Raw genomic sequence first — 25,781 nt, 5'->3', positions numbered from 1 at the left:
TTCATCCAGCAGTTTGTTTTTTTAGCACCTGATTCCAACGTCTGCAGTCTCTTCTGGACAAAATCAGATAATGTGGATACCAGGCTGGAGTGCTGGAAGCAGAATTGCTGTCCCTCAAGCTTATATCAATCTTTGTTGGAATAGTGGGTGTGGCCAAGTTCAATGAAATCAGAATGGGCGTAAGGCAAAACATTAATGTGACAGGCCACTGGAAGTTTTGAGGCACACATGCAGACTGAGTGGGAGTGCTCTGCAGAGCAGCTGCCCAAATCAGTAATTGGTCTATTGGTGTAGAGGAAACCAAGCACAAGCAGAAAGTGCAATTCACTACATTGGATGTGATACAAGTAAATTATAGCTTTGGGGTGAGAGAGGGTTAAAGACCTTGGATGACGAGGAGGAAGTAAATGATTGGTGTTGCATGGGAAGCTGCGATGGTAAGGTGAATGAGTATTCTTGAGATGGTAGACTGAACCAAGTGTCCTGGAAGGAACTATCCCTTCCCAAAGGAAAAGGGAAAATGGTTATGGAAAGTAGCATCACATTGTTGATGTGGATATTGCCGAGGATGTTCCAGTGAATGCAAGAAGTTTGAGGAAGAGGACTCCTCAAATCACTGCTCACTATGCATTCATCTTACGCAACTGCCTAACAAGCAACTGAATCAATAAATAATGGCCTTGCCAGAATGCCGACAACCCAAAATTGATTTTACAAGTTCAGCATCTGTTATTTGAGATCTATTTTCCCTGTGTGTAAACTATCAATCATATGTTTCAAATAAATTTTTTTCAATATGGCTTCAATTAACCTCTTCAAAATAACTCTGGAAATTCCTCCAGGCACTTCAGGTGAGAGTTGAGATTTAAATGAGGCATGCAGGAAAATTCCACCATTTCTGTTCCAATGTTCCTCTTGGAGTGCTTCCAGTGCCACTCAATCTTCCCCCACTACTGGATTGGCCTAGGCTACGACCCTTCTCCACCCACAGAATCTCCCAATGTATTCATTTTCTCTCCACTGCCCCCCCCCCCCACAAACCCCTGAAAGCCTCCAATAGAAGCCCTGGCCTCCTAACAAACCTCAGCTTATTGTTTGCTGACCCAACCCAACCTTATATGGGCCTACACTCCCACTGACCCAGTGATTTTCACCACTCCTCCCTCCCCACGAAGAGCCCTGATGGAAGTCCTTATCTCCACCTCAGTCACCGAGCCCACCTCAGATCAGGTCTATGAGCATCCACTTCCTCTACACCACCCACCATCCCAACTTCAGTCCAGGGTGACACAGATTTTCACTGGCAGCAAAGTCCAAAGCCCATTAGGCTGCAATAGACTTTAGAGAGAAAATAGATGGTTTCCTGTAATTGATGGATCTAGAACAAAGGGAGAGAGGCACGTTTGGAGTCAAAAGATTTAGGAGAGAAAACCTTTCTATAAAATATACAGAATGTTGTATGACTGGTGTGCACTACCAAAATTAGTGAATATCAAATTTTAGTAACATAGGTAGAAAATAAAAATCCATTTAGAGGAATAATACTGAGTTAATTGAGAGGCCTATTTTTACGTTGCGATTTCCATTGACAGCCAAGTGAGTTATTGGATCAAATCTTTGCTCTCTGACTGCTACAGAACCTTCATTTCCTTCACCTGGATCAGGAAAATTTCAGTTTCCCACTACATAGTGATGACAGACTTAAAATAAATGCCTCTATTGTCAGATTCGAGAATTCTCAGCCAGGTTCTGCCAAAGGGCTGTCATATGGATGCTTGATGGTCGACAAGGTCTTGGTGTACTGAAGGGCCCATTCTATGCTATGGAATCACCAGAGTGGTACCAGAGGTTGTGGTACCACAGCGTGGAATCATTCCTCAGTGTCAAGCTCAACTTAATCCCATTTCCCCCATCCCCAGCATTAAATACCATATAAAAGTACAACCACCACATCTTGTCCATTTTATACTTAACATACACAAGTAATTTTTAAATACAAAAAGGAAAAGGATTTAAAAAAACTGTTCCTTTACAGTTTCAAAGAAAAATTTCACAGACCTGTCCATATGATATTGCATGTCATGCAATGGAATTTAGCATTGAGCAACATAAAGTAATGACCCATTTATAATTGCCTACGTGGCATAACCACTAAAAATAGTATATTGGCTGACTCAAAGTCAGTAACTTCCTAGAAAATGTGTACAATAAATGTTCATCATCATCTCCAGCTTTAACCTCTTGAAGCATTATCATCACAACATTAAAATTAAATGAGCTGAATATTTCACTATTAGATTTTTTTCTGAATACATGTTTTAATTGTTGGATCTGACCTGAAATCATTAAACAACTATAAAAAGTACACCAGAATAAAGCAATGCATGCAAATGCCTAAATTTTTAAAAAATAATTTAGAGGGGATGTGCAACTTCTGAATTATACAATACCTTAAATAACATTTCTTACGTAAAATGGTTTGTTATTCTGTCTCATAAAACAAACATCTCTTCACGTGGTCTTAATTATCCACGAAAGCTGGAGAATTAATACTGAACTACACAAAAATTCAGCTCAATTTCTTATTCATGTTAGATTCAGGGTCTGGCAGGACAAAATAGGCAAGTCAAATGTATAGGGTTGGATCTCATTAACCTGAACAGCCAAAGGGCAGTCAGAATGCAACTGCCATGCATGGTCAATCAGGGACATCCAAGGGCACTGAATTTGTCAGATCATTCTGCCTCAACGCTCTATGTGAAGAGCGGCTGTGGATCCCAGACTTGCTGAGATTCCCAGCATTATGTTGCAAAATTGCACCTTTGATCTTGTGGCAGGAGAGACTCTCACAAGTCGCAAAACTCATTGATTTTAATGGTGTTTATTGGGCCACAGGTTAGGAGGCAAAGGTAAAATCACTCATTTTAAAACGACATTGCTTTACAAGCATTAATGTATGTTTTTTTAAGTAATATAAAAGGGAAAACTTTTCACATTTCTTAATTCTTATTCCTAGTTTACCCTTGTAATTTGTTTAGCTGACAAATCTGGGGGAAGGGTTTCTTTACACAACCAGAATCCCTGCCACCATCCACACCCCACTATAAGAACCCAAGATGCTTTAGGTCAGCAAGATATTATCTTCCCATTCTGACCATTCATCAGTACTGTAGTGGGGAGGTAGTAAGTGGTGATCCCAGGCATGATGCTAGGCTAGATCTAGTCAGCTTTGCACTCCAGATTTGCACCTCCACATTCTCCAAGATTTACTTGGATTCTCAGTTTAAACATTCTATTATACAAGTGTCAGAATGCTAAACTAAGGTACAAACTAATATTGTGTATGCAAAGTGTCTTCCACACTTTTACTGCTAATTTGATTTGCCCAGTCAATATCTAGTGTAAAACCTTCCATGACTATTGTAGTAACCTTGTTAAATGCAGCTTTAATTACCCATTTATACTATATCCTACACTGCCACTACACTTTGGGAGGCTATAGTCAATATCCACCAAGGTTTCATGTCCCTTGCTCTTACTTAGCTGAAATGATTCCAACCCAAACTAATTCTATTTCCAATTTTCTGAGCCATGATCCTTTCTCTCTACTGCCTTTATCATCAAGACAACCCTGCTTTTCCCTTATCTTTTCAAAAGGCTAATTATCCTAGAATATTTAAATCCCATGTTTGGTCTCCTTGCAACCACATCTCTACAATGTTTGTTAGATTGTACCCATTTACTTATATTTGTGTCATTAAGTCACCTATTTTATTGCAAAATTCAGACAAAAGTGCCTTCATTTTTGTCTTTTTACAATGTTTTTCCTATTCAGATCACCAGTTGGAAATTAACTCATTTGTATGTTCTGTTCCTTCCTGACAAACAATGGTCATCATTATCCATTTTGCTACTACCTGATAGCACCTTGTTCTGTCTAGATTTTTGAAAATTTTCTTCTCATGAGAACCTGCTCCACTCACTATTTATTTTTTAAGCCTTATCTATAGTCCTTGTACAAATGAATCTCAATGAAATGAATGAAAACATTTGGGGCAACAAACAATTTGTTGGAGGTTGCAGCAGGCTGAGCAGCATTTGTTAGGGGAAAGGAATTATCAATGTTTCATGTTAAAACCACATTTAGGTCAAGCTTCCTGGTTACGTCGGAGGAACTCCAAGCCCAGAACTTCATTTTATATCATTTAATGTTCATAAAGAGTGACTTAACTATCAGCTTACCTGGTACACTCCAGCCATGAAAGTCAAAGTTGAGCCAACACGAATGGCAAAACAGCTTCTGCCACAAACACTTGCAGACTGGTTGAACAGATTAGTGCTATTAGTGTCATCAAAGAGGTCAAAACCAGCAATCTGCAGCTCTCGTTCCACTACCTGGCCAATCATTAAGCAAAGCACACCAAAAATACCAACTGAAATATGCCTTGATGTTCCCATCAGAAAGTAAATGATGCAGGCAAAGAATGAAGTATAAAGCCCATATACTGGTTCCTGCCCAGCAAGCAATGAATAGGCTATTGACTGAGGAACCAGCAGGATACCTACAATCAGCCCAGACATAATATCCCCCAGAATCCATTTCTTCCATTTATACTTTGGAAACCATTGTACTATAGGAAATAAATCAACAAGGAAGTCTTTTGTTTTTGTTGGGGTACAAGAGAAATACTCCTTCAGTCTTTTCACTGCAAACTTCTTCATATCAAATGGTTTCTTTTCTTGCTCTTCTAAAACAATGGGAGAATATTCATTGTTCTTCATGTCACACGAGGCCGAGTTATTGAGCCCTAATATGCATTCAGCATTATTAGAGTCTGCTGAAGTCATCTTGAAAGCTCCCTAAATAAAAAAAAATGCAGTTTAGTTTTGGTTACATCTCGACATACGGCAGTTTGTCAAAATGTTTAGACAAAATGAATAACAATCAAAATGGCATCATAAGCAATACTGTAACTTAGCATCTTGGAGACTTGAATTATTTCCATCCTGGAGGTTCATCCTTACATTTTTTTTTTAAGGCAGCATTGTTCTATGGGATTATTTTTCTCACCTTCATTTGTTTATTCCAGCAACCAAAAAAAAATTGCAAACAGATGCACAATTGTGATACAGAACAAAATTTATATCTTGTGCCAGAATCTATTACCATTCTCTATTTTTCAAAATGTACTTTAAGAGATATCAAAAATGGTGATAATCATTTTTAATAATTTAAAAAGGTACATCTTGCAGTTTCAAAATAATCAGCAAAGACATACCCTTCCTCTGAGGATTCTTGAAATATTTAATAATTTATCATAAAAATCAAGCCATATAAATGATGGAATATAAATAAAGTTTGGTGTTTTCTACTAATAGTTAGTAACATTCAATCAAATATCATGAAATATACCATACACAATAGAGTAATCATACAGAACAATGTTAAATCATATAGTATTGCTTGGGTAATCACAAACATCTCTCTTCCTTTAATAAAGGTGCATCAGGTACAAGGTATATAACTACTTATCTAAAATTTATGACAATCCTTTATTCAGTACCACTGCTCACTGCCAACCTTGACTTTACTACATCTCCTTATCATAGCCCTATCCTTAGGTGCCTGAAATAATCATAAAACTCATGAAGTCATTTCTGAATAATTAAAAATCTGGCATTTGGCTGTAATAAATGAATACAAATCACTCTACTTTCTTTGTGCCAAAACTATCTTGCAATATAACAGAAAAAACAATGATTTCCCGTTTGTGAGTTGCACTGTGCAAAATGTTTATTTAAATCTAGCAAAATTTCACAATAAGAATGCAATCCTACTTTCCTGGCACTGACTGGTTCAGGGGTCTTCAAATATTGCAGCACTCCATTCCTGGACATGAAGTCTCTTTAGCAATAATGTACCATTTCAAACAAAAACAAATGCAAATTGCAACCAAGATCCTAAGATGTCAGGCATTAGAGACTCAACCACATTTTGGAATATCAAATAAAAAATCTTCAGATGGGGTTTGGATTGGCAGTGGTCTGGTTAGACCCAAGCAGATCTCTTGCAATGGCTATTATTTCAGATCTTCAAATTTATTAATATATTCATGTCAGTTTGAGAATAGCAAAGAAGAATTTGAATTAAAAATATCAAAGTGTGTGTTTAGTATACAAAAAAGAACAACTAATTCTCAAAAAGCTGGGAAAGAGGGCAAAGAAATGGCAGAAGGAATGTAACTCTTAAATTGACAAAATACTATTTATATTAATGACCTGGAGGAAGGAACAGTCAGCAAGACAAGTTTTTCACTATACCTCAGTACAAGTGACAATAATAAACCAATACCAAATACCTAATTTGCCAATAATGCAAAGATAGGTAGAACGGCATGTTGTGACAACGATATGAAAGAGGTGTTGGTAGTCTTGAGATCCATAAAGATGGATACATCAGTGGGGATTGACCAAGGGTACATTAGGACGTGTGGGTAGCAAGAGAAGAAATTGCAAGTGTCCTGGCAGAGATTTATGTATCTTTGTCAGCAACAGGTAAGGTACTAGAAGACTGGAAGGTGGTTAATGTTGTGCCTTTATACAAGGGCTCCAAAGCCAATGCAGGGAACTACAGGCCGGTGAGCCTAACATCAACAATGGGAAAGTTACTGAAGGGAATTCTGAGAGACAGAATCTATCTGCATTTGGCAAGGCAAGGACTTATTGTGGATAGTCAGCATGGCTTCACGCATGGGAAATCATGTCTCACAAATATGATTGAGATTTTTGAGGAAGTGACAAAGATGATTGATGAGGGCAAGGCAGTGGATGTTATTTGCACAAACTTTAGCAAGACCTTTGACCTGCATGGTAGGCTGGTATGGAAGGTTAGATCACATGGGATCCAGGCGAGCTAGCCAATTGGATACAAAATTGACTTGGTGGAAGGAGTCAAAGGTTGGTATCGGGGGGTTGTTTTTCCAGATAGGAGGCTTGTGACCAGTGGTCATATTAATGATGTGGATGAGAACACAGGTGACTTGATTAGCAAGTTTGTAAATGTCACCAAAATTGGTGGTGTAGTGGGCAGTGAAGAAGGTTGTCTACAGGTACAACAGGATCTAGATCAACTGGGAAAGAGGGCAAAGAAATGGCAGAAGGAATGTAACTCAGACAAGTGCAAAGTGATACACTTTGGGAAGGTAAACCAGGGCAGGACATGTGTGAGTGGCAAGATCCTAGGGAATGTTGTAGAACTGGGAGACCTAGAAACACAAGTACATAGTTCCCTGAAAGTGGTGACAGAGGTAGACAGGGAGGCAAAAAAGGCATATGGCACGTTCATGGCTTGGGGCACTGAATAAACGAGTTGGGATGCCAGGTTACAATTGTACAAGACGTTGGTTAGGCCACACTTGGGAGTGTTTTGCACAGTTCTGGTCACTAGTCTATAGGAAGGATGTGATTAAGCTAGAGGGGTGCAGAAAAGATTTACAACGACATTGCCAGAACTGTAGAACTTGAGCTGCTGAGAGACTGGATAGGCTGCGACTGTTTTCCCTGGAGTGGAGGAGGTTGAGGGGTGACCTTGTATGGTGCCAACCATGGTGCCCACCAAGCTAGTCCCATTTGCCCACATTTGGCCCACATCCCTGTAAACCCCTCCTATCCATGTACTTATCCAAATGTCTTTTAAATGTTGTTATTGTACCTGCCTCAACCACTTTCTCTGGCAGCTCGTTCCATATACACACCACCCCCTGCGTGAAGTTGCCCCTCAGGTCCCTTCTAAATCTTCCCCTCTCACTTTAAATCTATGCCCTCTAATTCCCCTTCCCTGGGAAAAGGGGCTATGTGCATTCACCCCATCTATACCCCTCATGATTTTATACACTTCTAAAAGGTCATCCCTCAATCTCCTACTTTCCAAGCAACAAAGTCCTAGGCTGCCCAACCTCTCCCTATAAGTCAGGCCCTCGAGTCCTGGCAACATCCTCGTAAATCCTCTTTACACTCTTTCCAGCTTAATGACCTCTTTCCTATAACAGGATGACCAAAACTAGACACAATGCTCCAAGAGCAGTCTCACCAATGTCTTGTGCAACTGCAACATAACATCCCAACTCCTATCCTCAATGCCCTGACTGATGAAGGCCAGCGTGCCAAATGCCTTCTTCACCACCCCGTCTACTGTTACACCGCTTTCAGTGAATTATGTACTTGTACTCCTTGGTCCCTGTGTTCCACAATGGCGGGGTAGGATTGAAGGGCCTGATGGCCTACCACTGCTCCTATTTTCTTGTGTTCTTAAGTTCTTGTGAAATCCCCAAAAGAGACGGAGTAAGGATGTAAAACATTATTAGAAATATTGGCACCTCCCCACATTACTGGCATCTGCCCACATTACCAAGTGCTTCTGGCTGCCAATAAAACTCCAATACTGTCCAATAAAACCTTGTAATATTTCGAGCCAAGAACATTTAATACTGTTGCCTTAATTCTGGACTTAAACCAACATATTACATGGTCATTAGATCCTGATTGCTGTACACTGGTTACACATTTAAAGCAGCAGTGATTTTCTCAAATACTTCCCTTCCATACAAATTTCATGATTTAGGTGCCAAATTCATAGTCATTTGATGCAGAGCAGTTGCTATTTTAATATCCAGCTCCAATATTTTTTGCATAATTCATTTGACCCAATTAGCAGGCCAGATTTCCATGCAGATTTAACAATTTATCAAACAGGCAGAGTCATTAAGGAACACAGGTGATAAAAGTAATATGGGAATTACTATTAGCCACGAAACATATATCATTCCAAATATCATAATGGGGTACTTTCAGTAACAATAATGTACACACACAGCATATAATTAACAAGAATTTCTGCCAGCAATCAGCAGTCTGTGCTTGCCGCTGACCTAAAGTATAAATTTACCTTTTGCCTATTTCATCTTGTTGAAAAGTGCTAGTCTGATTCTGCAGCAAAAGCCCAAATCCTGCATGTGTAACTGCTGTCCCACTGGGGGAAAGTGGGTGGATCTAGAAGATGCCTTACCATGAAACAGCTGAAGAAAAACTTCACTCTCAGTTGCTTATGTCACACCCACTGGTTTGCCCAATTATCAAACCAGCCAAAAACATCAAACGTTTCTAAATGTTATTTTGAATAACATCAGAAATCTTTTTAAAGAGACACTAGAAAGGTTAAAATAAAACTTTTAGAGAAAATACATCACACTTAAAACCGTATATTTAAATTTCAATTTAAATATGCAAATCTCTCTCTCTCTCTTATGAATGAACTCAATGAACTCTATGAACCTTTGGGGAAAAGAATTCCAAAGATTCACCATCCTCCGAGAGAAGAAACTTCTCATCTCAGTCCCTAACAGCCTACCCTTATTCTGAGACTGTGACCCCCATATTCTAGAATCTACAGGCAGGGGAGATATTCTCCCTTTATTCGGCCTGTGGACACGTGCAAGAATTTTGCATGTTTCATTGACATCACATTTCACTCTTCCAGACTCTGGAGAATATGGGCCTAGCGTAGTCAGTCTTTTCTCAAATTGCAAACCCGCCATCCCAGGTACAAATCTGGCACTCCCTCCGTGACAAGGATCTTTATCTCTAAGACAAGGAGATCAAAATACACAAGGTTTGTTCTTACCAAGACCCCAAATAATAGCAGTAAAGACATTTTTATTCCTGTACTCAAATCCACTCATAAGGGTTACTTAACCAAATAGCTTTGTGACTTGTGCAAAGACTGGATCTCGTTGAACATCAACATGTCGTAATGTTACCATTTAAAAAGGCACTGTTTTTCAGCTTTGTGTACTGAAGTGGATGACCTTATATTTCCACTTTATATTCTACCATGCCCTGTCCTTATGTCATACAGTATCTCCAGCACCTTTGGATTTTCTTTCTCTACTAAGTAACTATCTTGTCATTTAGCCAAAGAGCAAAATGGTGCTGGAGCGTGGCGCTCGTTGCAAACTGCTCTCTACAGATCTACTCATTACCCTTACTATAATCATTCTACACCTTTAAATTTAAACTCTATGTCACTAACTATTATTAATAATGTTCTTTTAAATCTTCTTACAGGGCTGGCGATCTTCCGACTTCCAGGAACGACTATGAAGCAGACCCGATTCCCTGACCCAAAGGGAAACGACCAGTGCAGCCTAGGACAGGCCCGTCCACATGGAAGCCTCTGCAGGGTGAAGAGACATCCCCAGGGAGCCCCCATCGCCGAGACCCGACTCCCGAACCCCACTGAAGCACCCGACGGCGAGAACCGACCTGTGGAAGACGACTCCTGAGGCCCGACCTGATGCGAGGCCGAGTCCTAATGCACGACACTAGGGCCCCTCCAGGTCGGAAGCCCGACCCTATGGAGCACCCGGGGCTGTCCCAATGCCGAGGCCCCCCTAAATGACCCACTTACCTGCTGAGGCAGCTCACTCCTCTTCAGGAGGCTTAAACCTGTGTGGAAGCAACAACTTACCTTACAAGACGGTAGAATCCACTCCAGGTCTTCCAAGCTGACTTCCCAGTCCAGGTGGATCCACTCCAGGTCTTCAAAGTCTAGCAAGGAGAAGTTACTTACCATCCAGTCCAGGGGAAACCACTCCATGTCTTACAGGTCTGACCCTAGACAATAACTTACCTGATGGCTCCACTTCAGGACCAAAGAGTCGCCACCGCGTATCTCGGAAACGTGGCAAGAGGGCTGGGCTGCAGGCAAGGCTGAAACAACGTGGATACAAGACCCCCCTCCCCAGCATACTACGAGCTAACGTCCAGTCCATTGAGAACAAAGTTGATGAACTAAGGGCAAGACTGACCTACCAAAGAGAACTGGGGGACTGTTATGTACTATGTCTCACCGAAATGTGGCTGACACCTGCCTCACCTATTCAACCTGAGGGCTTCTCAATTCATCAAATGGACCATTCAGCATCCTCAGGCAAAGTTAAAGGCGGAGGGGTCTGTTTCTTAATTGATAACTTGTGGTGCTCGGACATGATGGTCCTGGCGAGCTCCTGCTCACCCAGCCTGGAATATCTAATGGTGAAGTGTCGACCATTCTATCTGCCAAGGGAGTTCACTTTAGCTATCCTGATGGCAGTCTACATCCCACCACAGACGGACATGAAGCCTGCACTCAATGAGCTATTCTCCATGGTCAACAACCTTGAGATAGGATACCCTGAGGCCCTCTTCATTATCGCAGGTGACTTCAATCAGGCCAACCTCAAGAGTGTGACATTAAAATACTACCAGCACATCTCCTGCTCCACCAGGGGCGCCAACACACTTGACCACTGCTATACAACCATCAAAGATGCCTTCCTACCCACCCCTTGCCCTCACTTTGGGAAATCAGACCACCAGGCTGTGCTCCTTCTCCCTGCATACAAACAGAAACTGAAACGGGAGGATCCAGTAAAGAGAGTCATGCATTGCTGGTCTGAGGAAGCAGATGAGCTCCTACGTGACTGCTCTGAGACAGTGGACTGGTCCATGTTCAAAGACTCAGCTGCCAGCCTTGATGAGTATGCCACCACCATCACAGACTTTATCAGCAAGTGTGTTGAGGACTGAGTACCAAGGAGGACAATATGGGTGTTCCCAAACAGGAAACCATGGATGAACCAAGAGATCCACTCCCTACTGAAGTCGAGGACTGCTGCACACAAATCTGGTAATCCTGATCTGTACAAGAAATCGAGATTATGACCTTTGGAAAGCTATCAGGGATGCCAAGAGGCAATACCGACTCAAAATAGAGTCCCTGACCAGTCGTCAGTTATGGCAGGGCTTACATGCCATGACAGGCTACAAGACGAAGACGGGCTGCATAGTTAACAACAGCGCATCCCTTCCTGAATGCATTCTATGCACGTTTTGAACAGAAGGGAAGTGGACTGTCACCACCCACCCTGACAGCCACTGATGCAACTGAACCTATGATCACCATTGAGAACGTAATATCAGTCTTCCGGAGAGTGAGCACGAGGAAAGCATCTGGCCCAGATGGTGTCCCTGGCCGTGTGCTCAGATCTTGTGCCGATCAACTGGCAGAAGTATTTGCAGATATATTTAACCTCTCCCTGCTTCAATCTCAGGTTCCCACCTGTTTTAAGAAGACCACTATCATCCCGGTACCGAAGAAAAGCAAGGTAACATGCCTCAGTGACTACCGACCAGTGGCTCTGACGTCCACCATCATGAAGTGCGTTGAGACGCTGGTCATGGCACACATCAACTCCAGCCTCCCAGACAATCTTGACCCACTGCAATTCGCTTATCGCCGAAACAGGTCTACAGCGGACGCCATCTTTCTGGCTCTACACTTAGCTCTGAAGCATCTGGACAGCAAAGACACATACGTTAGACTATTGTTTATTGACTACAGCTCTGCCTGCAATACAATAACCCCAAGCAAACTTGTCACCCAACTCTGAGACCCAGGACTCAACACCTTCCTCTATAACTGGATCCTCGACTTTCTAACAAACAGACACCAATCAGTGAGGATAGGCAGCAACACCTCCAGCACGATTATTCTCAACACTGGTGTCCCACAAGGCTGCATCCTCAGCCCTCTACTCTACTCCCTATACACTCATGACTGTGTGGCCAGATTCTGCTACAACTCCATCTACAAGTTTGCAGATGATACCACCGTTGTAGGCTGTATCTCAAACAGTGATGAGTCAGAGTACAAGAAGGAGATAGAGAGCTTAGTGGAATGGTGTCATGACAACAACCTTTCCCTCAATGTCAACAAATGAAAGGGCTGATCATTGACTTCAGGAAAGGGGGGCGGTGTACATGCACCTGTCTACATCAATGGTACTGAGGTCGAGAGGGTTGAGAGCTTCAAGTTCCTGGGAGTGAACATCACCAACAGCCTGTCCTGGTCAAATCATGTAGATGCCATGGCCAAGAAAGCTCACCAGTGCCTCTACTTCCTCAGGAGGCTAAAGAAATTCGGTTCGTCCCCTTTGACTCTCACCAACTTGTATCGATGCACTATAGAAAACATCCTACCTGGATGCATCAGGGCTTGGTATGGCAACTGCTCTGCCCAGGACCATAAGAAACTTCAGAGAGTTGTGGACACAGCCCAGCACATCATGGACACCAGCCTCCCCTCCTTGGACTCTGTCTTTACCTCTCACTGTCTTGATGTAGCAGCCAGCATAATCGAAGACCCCACCAACCCAGGACATTCTCTCTTCTCTCCTCTTCCATCGGGTAGAAGATACAAAAGCCTGAGAGCACGTACCACCAGACTTAAGGACAGCTTCTACCCCACTGTGATAAGACTATTGAACAGTTCCCTTATACAATGAGATGGACTCTGATCTCACGATCTACCTTGTTGTGACCTTGCACCTTATTGCACTGCACTTTCTCTGTAGCTGTGACACTTTACTCTGTACTGTTACTATTTTTACCTGTACTACATCGATACATTCTGTACTAACCCAATGTAACTGCACTGTGTAATGAATTGACCTGTACAATCGGTATGCAAGACAAGCTTTTCACTGTACCTCAGTACAAGTGACAATAATAAACCAATACCAATTTGCTATCAGTGCTACTACTGCCCCTTTTACTCCTTGACAATTTGGCAATCATAATGGCATTGAATTAGATTTCCTTGTGTAGCTTTTACATTACTGGCCACTTATCTGCCCATGCCTGAATGTTGTCCAGGTCTTGCCATCTTTCCCTTGTAGGCATCCATCTTCACTCAAATTAAATATGTTATATTCATGGGATGTGGAGTTCGTTGTCCAGGCCTGCATTTATCTTCCACTCCCAACTCGAGTTGCTTGCTGAGCCACTTCAGAAAGCAGAAAGAATTAATCACGTTGAACCACTTACCTTCCAGTTCCCCTGGATGCAGTTTGATTTCATGTTGCTGACATGTTCTTCTGAAAATATACTTGAAATGATTGGAAAATTAAGTGATGGTAAGAGATAATTTCACGTTACTACAGATAGTGCCGATGCCTCACAGCTCCAGCGAACTGGGTTTAATTCCGACTTCCAGTAACCTTCAGGACACCCCTAAACACTTCACTAAGTTTGAATATCAAGGGCACTGAAAAAGGAACTACAGTATGGAGTTTGCACTTGTGAATGTCTCACAGATGCTCTGGTTTCTTTGCATATCCCAAAGACGTACTATTAGTTAGGTTAATTGGCCTGTTAATTACCCTCGTAGATGGGCGGTAGGAGAATCAAGAAGGTATGAAAGGGTATGTGTGGGAGTGTGGGTTGCAGAGAAAAGAGTGAGTGAACAGGATTATCGGATTACTCTGGGAGATGACATAGACTCAATGCTCTAAATGAATTTGCTTCCTCTAGTTTGTAAAAACTGCTAGTAATTATATTAACAAGACTTTGTTCTAATGAAATTAAGTAAATTAGCTCCATGACAAGAATACTACCTGCAAGCTTGAATTAATAAAGAGGGAATATAGACCTCTTCACAACTTCAAGACACCCAAAAACATTTCACCATTAATTGTCTCAGTTTCAATATGAGCACTGAAACCAGTACTAAAAAAGAACAAGTTAACCCTTTCCACAGCTTGATGTCTGGGAGCAGAAACTTTTGATTTTTTTTTCTTTCCACTCAACCTGAAAATTAATTTTATTGAATTGAGTTCTGCCTATATGTTATCCCTTTCCATTGTGATTGCTCATCTCTACACCCTGGGAAAACATCAGATCCCCTTTGTAATGTTTCATGTTCCCCTCACTCTTGTCTAGCATCCTTTATATCATTCTTTGGGACTATAAAAAAAATGTAATCATGAGAATACACATGCACATTAGCATATGTCACATAGTCTGCAGCACATACCAATCCTGTCGGTGCCTTGCTAGATATGACAGAAATGAGCGTTCAGCAAGGAGCACAAGTGGTGAAGGAACAGTGCACACTTCAGGAGATCCAGCCCATTGCTGTGGGTCTGGAGGTCACCCACAGGTTAGACTACACAAGGACAGCAGATTTGATTCCCTTCTAGACATTAGAGAACCAGGTTTTCAATTATAATTTGGTAGTTTCATGTACACAAAATTGATTCAAGATTTTTGTACATTACTAAAGTATAAAATTCCACAGCTGTACTGGTGGAATTCAAACTCACATTTCCAGATGAATAGTCCTGGTCTCTAGTACGAATTATGTTGTTGTACTTTGTTATAGAGTTGATGTTGTTCCTGCATCAGGTCTAATCTGGTGCAGTATCAGTGAGCAGTTTTCTCCAATGTAAACTCTGGAAAACGGAGGAATTCAACATAATGGAGTCAGAAAATCCCTAACAAATTAGAGCCAGGAAGTTTAGAACTTTTGCATTTGCCATGTGAGTCTTGACATGATGGCAGCAATGTCCTTCAAGACTTGGCCGGGTGAGTTAACAGCAGTTCCTCTAGGCCATTTTTGGTAATGGACATGGAAACATTTCATGCAAGTGTTGCTCAACGTGGGCGAGGCACCAATCAATTGGCCGAGGGAGAGCAAGCAGTAGGAGATTTCCTTGTCCATGTTTGACCTGATGCTATGAGGCTTCATTTGGTCTGGAGTCACCACTGAAATCTCCCAGGGCTACTTCTACCTGTATACAACTGGTAGGTCAGTCCAGCCAGTGGGACAGGATCTACCCAGTGATTGTAATGGAGAAGTCTCGCATATTACCTGCAAGGTGCAATTCTGAGAATGAATCCATCAGTTGCTTGACTAGTCTATAGATAAGCTCTTCAATTTAGACACCAGTTTCCATCTGTTTGCAAGGATTTGTAAGGTTGACTGGGCTGGGCACAACTTTGCCACATCAGTTTTTGGTGCCAAGGTCCAATACCAGCTCATCCATCTAGTTTCATCATTTTCCTGTTTTAACTCATTGGTTGTGATAGAAGTGAATTGTTTGCTAAGCCACTTCAGAGTACAGTTAAGAGTCAAGCACAATGGTAGGTCTGGAGTCAAATACAAGTCAGACCATGTACACAAAACGGATTCCTTGCCACTAGTGAACTAGATGGGTTGTTATGACAAGCCAGTAGTTTCATGATCAATATCAAGACTGGTTGTAAATTTCCCTTTAATTCCAGATTATTAACCAAATTTAAATTCCATACATGGCAAAGTGGGATTTGAATTTCATAGAATCAGAGAGACACAGCATGGGAATAGGCCCATCAGCCCACACTGACCATCAGCCACCCACTTCACACTAATCCTATATTAATCTCTTTTTTTTATTCTCCTCACATTCTCATCAAGTCCCCTCAGACTCTACCACACACCTACACACTAGGGGCGATTTACACTATCCAATTAAGTCACCAACCCACGTCTTTGATTTGAGACATAGGAGGAAACCAGAGTACTAGGAGGAAATCCATGTAGTCACAGGGAGAAAGTGTAAACTCCAGACAGACAGCACCCGAGGTCAGGATTGAACCCAAGTCTCTGGCATTATGAAACAGCATCTCTACCAGCTGCACCACTATACTGCCCATGGATTATTAGAACAGGTCTATGGGTTCCTAGTCTCTAATTTACCCACCAAAGAAATCACTTGCAAAATTCAGCCCAATATGCTCAGTAATCATCTGAGTTAGTAGTCTTCAGTATAAAATTATGGGTGAATTTACAAAGTAACTCCCTAGTAAACGTCTATGATGACGCCCTGGTAATGGTAGTACAGTACAAAGATGAGCAAATTCTGTTACAAATTTTCTAATAACTCTATAAATAATCCTTGTGTGCAGGAATGCAGAAAACTTTGAAAATTCTGCACCATCCAGACATGATTGGCAGATTTTTTTGGGACTATTGAATACTACTCCTATTAATACACTATACTTTTAATTCATTTTTAAAATATATGTTACATGATAGCATCACAATTTTGCATTGGGCCTTGTTGAGTTTAAAGGGAAGGCAGGAAACAGAAAAAAAAAGTGAGCCAGATGCCAAACCGTCAGGATTTCTGCATGATAGGATGGCATATTATTGGAGTTTTAATGTATTAAATTAGTGAGGGAATGAAAAGTGAATAATTTTACAAATGAAAACATATAGCTTTATGGCAAATAAATTGTGAAAAGTACATTCTATTCCCAAAGGCACGGATGGTAATGTGTCTAGCTCTGCATTCTTGTTGTTGGGAGACAGAGATATGGGATTCAAAGAAACTCAATTATACAGAAATTAAGCAGGAACCAGGAGGAACCTGGACAACTGCTTATACATAATCATAAATTACTTTGAAATACAAATACCACCATTGTTCATATGAACACATCAATGCAAATGAACTGTAAGCTCCTACAAACAATGAGATGCATGATCAAATAACAGCAATTAATTAATGTTAAGGGAAGAACATAGGCCAGAGAAGTTTCTCTGTCACACAATCTAATGTACTTAAGTTAGTAAAGCAGGCCATTTTAGATGCTCGAGATATGTAATTTGACAGAGCAGTAGTGCCTCAATATATGCATATTCTATGCTACCATCCTGAGACCATTCTGAGGAAATTCTCTACCAGCTGAGCCAAGCTGCCATTCCGACACCTAGCCCCAGGGAGAAATCTATGCTTGCAGATTCCTCAAATTTTCTGGACAGTGAGGCAAGGAATTTTGATGTACAAATAAACTGTACACAAGCAATAGAATTACTAATCAGTTAACATACTGCAATCAAACCTAAGACAGTTGTATAGACAATGCACAACATCAAATGCCTTTGATCATAAAAGACTCTACTTAGAACCTCAAACATAGTTAGATTAAATATGATTTGTCATAGCTTCTCAGTTCCAACCATTTGACTCTGTGGAAGGTTGCAGTGGTAGTTTAATCAGGATTTATCCACACTACAGAAGTAAACATAGTAGCAACTAGCAACTATAACAGCCTTTGTTCTAATGCTGTGCAAGCGGCCTCATTTTTAATGCAAGTATAATCAGCTAAACATACCTGGTGTCTGACAATTCACCATTTTAACTATTTTCTGTGCATGAACCTTTGAATAGGACAGTGACTGGGAAAATTGTTACCGGTTGTGCCTCCCACTAGAAGCCAGAATCCTGAGCAATATTCATTCTGTTGTTGTTATAATGTTGAGATTTCGAGAAAACCTGACTGAAGATTCTGCTTCAGGTGGGTTCTGCACCTTTAGAGTCAAAAGTGTCACCTTATGAGTTTACAATTGGAGAGCTGAAACATGCACCAAAACAGGTCTCTGCTACGTACTGAAATTCAGGTCCACTACTTGAAAACAATTAGTCTAAGAGCAGGTTAACAGCATCTGATCTAATGCTTGAACTGTAAAAACTTCAAAACCTATAAGAAAAAGTTTTGCCATGGATAGAATAAAATGATAACTGCTTGTGTGATTAATAATGGTTTATGCAAAGCAAAATGTAAAGCAATAACAAAGACCATAAAAAGACAAATGTTACAGGATTTTAAGGCAGCTATATAGTCACATATCTCCCTAACTGAAGTCAAAGACTGCAGCCATTTCTTTTAGAATGCACCATTGCAACAAAGCTAATAAATTCTGTAGCGCCAATATATTCTATTCCTAACTCTGATGAAAGGTAATCAACCCTGAAAAATTAACACTATTTCCCTCTCCACAGATTTTCCCTGAACTGCTGAGAATTTTTGAATCTTGATTTCCTTAATTATATAAACAAATTAGATGTGTCAGAAGTCCCTTCCAATCAGGATCAGGTTTATTATCACTGACATATGCCGTGAAATTTATTGTTCTGCGGCAGCAGTACAGTGCAAGACATAAAGACATAAAAATTATGATAAGTTACAAAAATAAATGAATAGTGCAAAAAGAGGAATAATGAGGTAGTGTTCATGGACTGTTCAGAAATCTGATGGTGGAGGGGAAGCAGCTGTTCCTGAAACATTCAGTGTGGGCCTTCAGGCTCCTGTACCTCCTCCCCAACGGTAGTAACGTGAAGAGGGCATGTCCCGGGTGGTGAGCGTCCTTAATGTTGGATGCCGCCTTCTTGAGGCACCACCTCTTGAAGATGTCCACAAGAGAAAGCACTGTGCTAGCTTGGTTCAATATAACTTTCTGATTTACAGTCCTGCACATGCGAACTATACAAATTTATGTTCTTCGACTCCATATATGTAGTAGAGGTGTTAAATGGGCATCACCACAACTTGCAGGTATAGCACAAGTGATTGTCTATTAATTATTAACATTATGAAAATTTGCATTAAACATTAGCAGCAGGAATTTTCAACTGTAATGAGAGTGGAAATACAAATGTTAGCAACATTAAAATGCAAACCCCCTGGAGTATGAACATGCATTGTTAAAGGTTGAAATGTAGAATTTGTTGTTGATAATACACAGCTTCTCCACAGTAGCTTTTGTTGAAGGCCTCAGATAGAAATAATTTTGAAAACATCAAATTGACAAGAACTTTTAATTTACATACTGCACAGATTCTTGGAAAAAGTTCCAAACATAAAAACTAGAAGGTCCACTGAGCCTCTTCTGCCATTCATCAAGCTCAGTAGTTGATCTTCTGTATCCTTTTCCTGCACTTTCCCCATACCCCTCAATTCCTTTAACATGCAGAGATCTAACTGATCTCCTTTTTGAACAAACTCAACTATTGAGCCTCTGCAGCCCTCAAGGACAGAATTCCAAAAACCCACCACCTTCTGATTGAAGAGATTTCTCTTCATCTCAGTGTGACCACTGATTCTGGACTCCTCAGCCAAGAAACACATCCTCCCTGCATCCAATCTGTTAAACCCCGTAAGAATCCACTAAACTCCAGAGAATACAACCTAATCTACTCAATCTGTCCTCATACAGAAAACCTGCCTTCCTTGGTGAACCAATCTGATGAACCCTCATTGAACTCTCTCTATGGCAAGGAGGGAGTCTAGCATCATCAGAAAACTTGGAAAGGTGATATTTGATCAACCAAACTGAAGCAGATTATGAATGGCTAAGGCCCACCACTATCATTCCGGTACCGAAGAAAAGCAAGGTAACATGCCTCAATGACTACCGACTAGTGGCTCTGACATCCACCATCATGAAGTGCTTTGAGAGGTTGGTCATGGCACGCATCAACTCCAGCCTACCAGACAACCTGGACCCATTGCAATTTGCCTATTGCCGAAACAGGTCTACAGCGGATGCCATCTCCCTGGCATTCAGCTCTGGAGCATCTGGACAGTAAAGACACCTACATTAGGCTATTGTTTATTGACTACAGCTCTGCCTTCAATACAATAATCCTAAGTAAACTTGTCGCCAAACTCCGAGACCAAGGACTCAACACCTCCCTCTGTAACTGGATCCCTGACTTTCTAACAAACAGACACCAATCAGTGAGGATAGGCAGCAATACCTCCAGCACGATTATTCTCAACACTGGTACCTCACAAGGCTGTGTCCTCAGCCCTCTACTCTACTCCCTATACACTCATGACTGTGTGGCCAGATTCTGCTACAACTCCATCTACAAGTTTGCAGATGATACCACCGTTGTAGGCCGTATCTCAAACAGTGATGAGTCTGAGTACAGGAAGGAGATAGAGAGGTTAGTGGAATGGTGTCATGACAACAACCTTTCCCTCAATGTCAACAAAACAAAAGAGCTGGTCATTGACTTCAGGAGAGGGGGGCGGTGTACATGCACCTGTCTACATCAATGGTGCTGAGGTCGAGAGGGTTGAGAGCTTCAAGTTCCTGGGAGTGAACATCACCAATAGCCTGTCCTGATCAAATCACATAGAAGCCACAGCCAAGAAAGCTCACCAGCACATCACGGACACAAGCCTCCCCTTCTTGGACTCTGTCTTTACCTCACGTTGTCTTGGTGAAGCAGCCAGCATAACCAAAGACTCCAGCCACCCAGGACATTCTCTCTTCTCTCTTCTTCCATCGGGTAGAAGATGTACTCAAACCTTGTTGAGCAACTTTCTCTGCAGGACCTTCATAAAAGTAGACACAAAACCCTGCCAGAAATACTACTGATCCAAGGGTTTGGTGAGGAAAGATGGAATGAAGCAAATTAATATTATTTGAGGGGAAATACTGTCAAAGTCAGAGAGATTAAAAGGCAATAGTCTACGTACAAGAGCTTTGAAAGAGGAGGTGGATATATTGGTTTTGCTTTTTAAAATTCTGTAGATTCTGGAATGGTGCATGGAGATTGGATGTAGCTAATGCGACCACACAGTGTTAGAAAGGAGGACGGGAGAAAATGTGGAACCACTTGATCGGTTAGCCTAACATCAATAATAGGGAAAATGCTGGAATGAGTTCTTTGAACATGTATCAACAGCCTTCTCAAAATCTAAATACACTACATCCATTGCTTCTTCCATATCTATTCTACAAGAGACATGTTCAAAGAACTCATTCCAGCATTTTCCCAATTATTGATGTTAGGCTAACCGATCAAGTGGTTCCACATTTTCTCCCTTCCTCCTTTCTAACACTGTGTGGTCGCATTAGCTACATCCAATCTCCATGCACCATTCCAGAATCTACAGAATTTTAAAAAGCAAAACCAATATATCCACCTCCTCTTTCAAAGCTCTTGTACGTAGACTATTGTCTTTTAATCTCACTGACTTTGACAGTATTTCCCCTCAAATAATAGTAATTTGCTTCATTCCATCTTTCCTCACCAAACCCTTGGATCAGTAGTATTTCTGGCAGGGTTTTGTGTCTACTTTTATGAATTGAGTTTATTAGAAGACTTAAAAACAGAAGGAAGGAAGTATTTCTGCAATTGTAGAGACCCCTCCTGGAGTACCACGTACAATTTTGGTCTCCTTGCCCAAGAAATATAATATACCATAGGAGGGCAGTAAACACTCATTAGACTGGATCTATAGACAGCATGTTTGCCATACCAAGAAAAATTAAGTAGACTGGTACTGTATTAAAGAGTTTGGAAGAATGAGAAGCTATATCTCCATTGAAATGTATAAAATTCTATAAGAACCTAACATATCAGATGCAGGGAGATTGTTTTTCTGGCTATGAGAAGTAGGAAAAGGGGCACAGATTCAGAATAAGCAGTAGGCTATTTAAGACTGGGGTGAAAGTGAATTTCTGGACTCAGAGGGTAGTGTACCTTTGGAATTCTGTATCCCAAGAGCTACAGAGGCTTAGTCATGGCATTCATTCAAAAGTAAGATTGATAGAGCCCAAGACATTAAAGGAATCAAGCAATATGCCAAATAGTGCAGGAAAATGGAACTGAGATGGAACAGCCATGATCTTAATGAATGGTAGAGCAGGCAAAGATCCAAATGGACTAGTAATGCACCCATTTTTTTTAATATTCTTTTACACAAAGTATTTGTTTAGCCTCACTGTCATTTCCTTCCTCCCCTCCATTATACATTTTTCTGAGCTTAAATACAAGACCCATGCTTGCCATTGCTGCTCTTTTCCTTTTTACATATCTATAAGAATATCTTACTGTCATTGTGTTTGTTGCCAAGCTACTCTTGTAGTCCATGATCCCTTTCTTTATCAATTCTTTGGTCTTCCTTTGGCAAGTTCTAAAATGCTCCCAATCCTCAGGCCGACTGCTATTTCTGGCAATTTTGTAACACCTTCCTTTGATTTAATACTAACTCTAATTTCTCCTGTCCCAACCACTTTTCCTGTCGGTTTTTTTGTGCCTTCAAGGATTTTTTGTTACATATCTTGTATTTTTAAAATGCTAGCCATTGCAAGTGAATCATAACAGTCTTTAAGCAGCATATTAACCCAATGTGTAGAATACTACTCTAGCCTCAATTACTGTTAGTATGTGGCATCTAATTGCCCCTGAATAATTATTTTAAAATTGTATTATTTATATTAAATATGGTAACTCAATTTCTATCATGAATATCCCAAATTTTAGTTTAATCTCTGCAAAATCTTTAAAAACTTATTCAACAAAAGCTATCATCTTTAGGAATTCCAGGTTTCCAGTGTGTGAGATTTCTTCACATGGTTGGCTTCTCAGACTGCATAATGTCATCACTAATACAGGCTACCAAAGACTCCCTGTAGTTTACCAGAACCTTTGGAATTCTTTATCCAGAGAGCTGTATAGGCTCAGTCAAGGAATTTACCAGAATTAAATTCATATCAAAAAAAGAGGAAAGCCACTCCACCTCAATGTTAGATCTTTCTTTGACGTAAATGGGGAGTGCCATCAATTTGATGCCTGCAGCAACATCCAGGCTATTATGTGAAAGAATACAAACATATCTATTAACACACAAAAGCTTTATAAACATGCAACTCCAATCCCTTTTGCAAATTTATCCTTGCTCCCAGCCATCAGCAATCCCCCCCCCACAGTAAATAACATTATTTTTACTTTAAATACATAGCACAATAGTGTAGCCTTATTTCCTACTACTTACAAGTATTTATACAAAACTAGATTCTCCTAGGAGGATATCTAATAGGAGGTAATTAAAAGTATTAAGAGTGTAGCCACTTGAGAGAGACTATTTCCACTGGTAGAACAATCAAGAACTAGGCGATAGAATAATGGTGATTGGCAAAGAACCACAACTGATATGGAGAATCGTTTTTGTTTTAAAGCGAGTGTTCAGGGTCTGGAATGCATTATCAGTATAAGTAGTAGAGATAGATTCAATTACAGCATTAGAGCTGGACAAATATCTCAAATAAAAATAATTTGCATGGCCATTCGGCAGACGGTACGGGAGTGGGACAAACTGGATTGTTTTCAGTACACAGATGATGGGCCTGATCTCCTTCCGTGTTGCGGCGATTCTGTGATTCTCTTATAACAGTTTACATTGTTTAAAAATACTTAACGAATCTCATAAAAACACGTGTATTCGATCCATTAAAGGTTACAAATTCTTTGCATTTCATGCGACAACAATAATACCCTAAGCTCAACAATTAATGTATTTACAGCATGTGTAGTATGTGTACACAACACTCTGATTTACCTTGTAGTTCTCATTCGAGAAACCCTGTAACTTGCAAAACTGGTTTCAACTAATCACAAAGGATTAGTCCACCACTCAGCACCGATGAAAGTTCATCCACCAAAAGTGTCAACAGCCCCACTCTCCACAGACACTGCATACCATATTACAGTTTTAAATTCAACTGAAAAATGTTTAGTTTCCAGGAACAAGCATTAATGTTCCACAGACTTTTTCCTAGATATTTGCCTACCACCTCAAGAAATAATCTACCGTTAAGTGTCATTTCACCAAGCGGAGTAAGGGAATATAGGGAACATCAGCAATCCAAATTGCATTCTTCTTGCAAAGGAACAACATCTGTAATCACTAGTTATTTTGCAGAAATTGAAGCAATTAATTATTTGAAAGCCCATAAAATATCTTAGGTTAGAAGAAATAAGAAACAATTAAAAACTTTTTGAGTATGAACGTGGAGACGATCCTTGAGGAAGCTTTAATTTAACTGACTAAAAACGCTCTTCGCTGCAGAGCACTCACCTGCTGATAGATTCCTGTCAGAGATGCTTACAACGTGACTGACAACTGCAGTCTGACAGAAGCTGTGAAGTAAAATATCGAGATGAATTGGGCCAATATTCCTTCCAGTGCAGAACCTCAGGTTCCATTGGCCACGTACCCCGCCAGAACCAGACGCCGTGAAACGTCATCACAGGAATCAGACGCAAGCCTCCGAGCGCAGTTCAAAGAGCGACGGTGGTTCAAGGCCCCGCTTCCCTTCGGCCGGCCGGCCCGGCTGCGGAGCGTCTTGATTGGTCAGAGCCCGGGCACGTGATGCTATTTCTGTCGCGGGTGGGACCCCTGACAGGAGCGCGGGAAGGTTTTGGGGGTGGGGATGGGGATGGGGGGAGCAGGGGCACGTGACGCGATTGGAACCCGACAGAGCGTCCTGATTGGTTCGTGTCACGCTCTTGTTGCGAACACCGAGCGTTCTGCGCGGGCCTGTGTGAGGACGGCATTGCTCGATTAGTTACGAACTGCTGCAGGCGTTCAGTGGCGGTGAGGGGCTGGGGGCGACCGGGTATCTCAGTTGTCCGATTATTGTTGCAATTTACTTGGTCACAGTCCAATCGTATTTGCGTATTGTACGGTTGATTAGTGTCTCATTGCTAATTTACAACAGCTCTAAATTCTCAGATACTTCAGAGAGTTGCTTTCTTCAGTTTTATTTTGAATGTGCGCGTCTGACATCGTGCGTTTTGAAATGTTGTCTCAGAATAAGAGGTTGAGGTGAGAAGTTACTTCACTTAGTGGATCTGTAGCGCGGAGGGCAGTGGATGTTTGGTCATTCATTGTATTCAAAACAGAGATAAATAGATTTCTGGACGTTAAGGAACCAAGGCGTAATAGAGGGAAGTGGAGCCGAAATAGAAAATCAACCATGATTTTGGTGAATGTTAAAGTAGCCATGAGGGTCAGATTGTCTACTCCTGCTCTTTATTGTGTAGTTGCTGAGTGCCAACATGGTCCTGATGAAGGGTCTCGACCCGAAACGTTGACTGTTTATTTCCCTCCATAGATGCTGCCTGACCTGTTGAGTTCCTCCAGCATTTTGTGTGTATTGCTCCAGATTCCAGCATCTGCAGAATCTCTTGTGTCTGAAACTGTTGTCTGAATTTAAGGGCAAAATAAATGCTCAGTAGGTTTTCTCAAGGAAACTTAACCAATGTAAATCGCATTTA

The 25,781-nt window shown here is 41.1% G+C and overlaps 1 protein-coding gene across 5 annotated transcripts in view; it reads right to left on the bottom strand.

Annotated features, from left to right (window-relative positions):
* Window positions 1–24,740, bottom strand: part of slc26a2 (solute carrier family 26 member 2) — a 37,527-nt gene extending 12,787 nt beyond the window's left edge. Inside the window, exons 1-4 of one of the 5 annotated variants that reach the window (XM_052015309.1) lie at window positions 24,580–24,607; window positions 23,242–23,311; window positions 15,201–15,329; window positions 4,243–4,860 (exon numbers count right to left, since the gene is read on the bottom strand). In XM_052015309.1, coding sequence (XP_051871269.1) covers window positions 4,243–4,848 — 606 coding nt within the window. In that variant the 5' untranslated portion in view covers window positions 4,849–4,860; window positions 15,201–15,329; window positions 23,242–23,311; window positions 24,580–24,607. Of the gene's footprint in view, window positions 1–4,242; window positions 4,861–12,208; window positions 13,700–15,200; window positions 15,330–23,241; window positions 23,312–24,579 lie in introns of those variants that run through there. The other 4 variants (XM_052015305.1, XM_052015308.1, XM_052015306.1 and 1 more) reach the window with 4 other exon arrangements.
* Window positions 24,741–25,781: the final 1,041 nt, after the last annotated feature.

The sequence above is a fragment of the Pristis pectinata genome, chromosome 4, assembly GCF_009764475.1.
Source record: "Pristis pectinata isolate sPriPec2 chromosome 4, sPriPec2.1.pri, whole genome shotgun sequence".
NCBI lineage: Eukaryota > Metazoa > Chordata > Chondrichthyes > Rhinopristiformes > Pristidae > Pristis > Pristis pectinata.
Note: the sequence above shows the minus strand (reverse complement) of the source record. Positions and strands in the feature narration are given on the sequence as shown.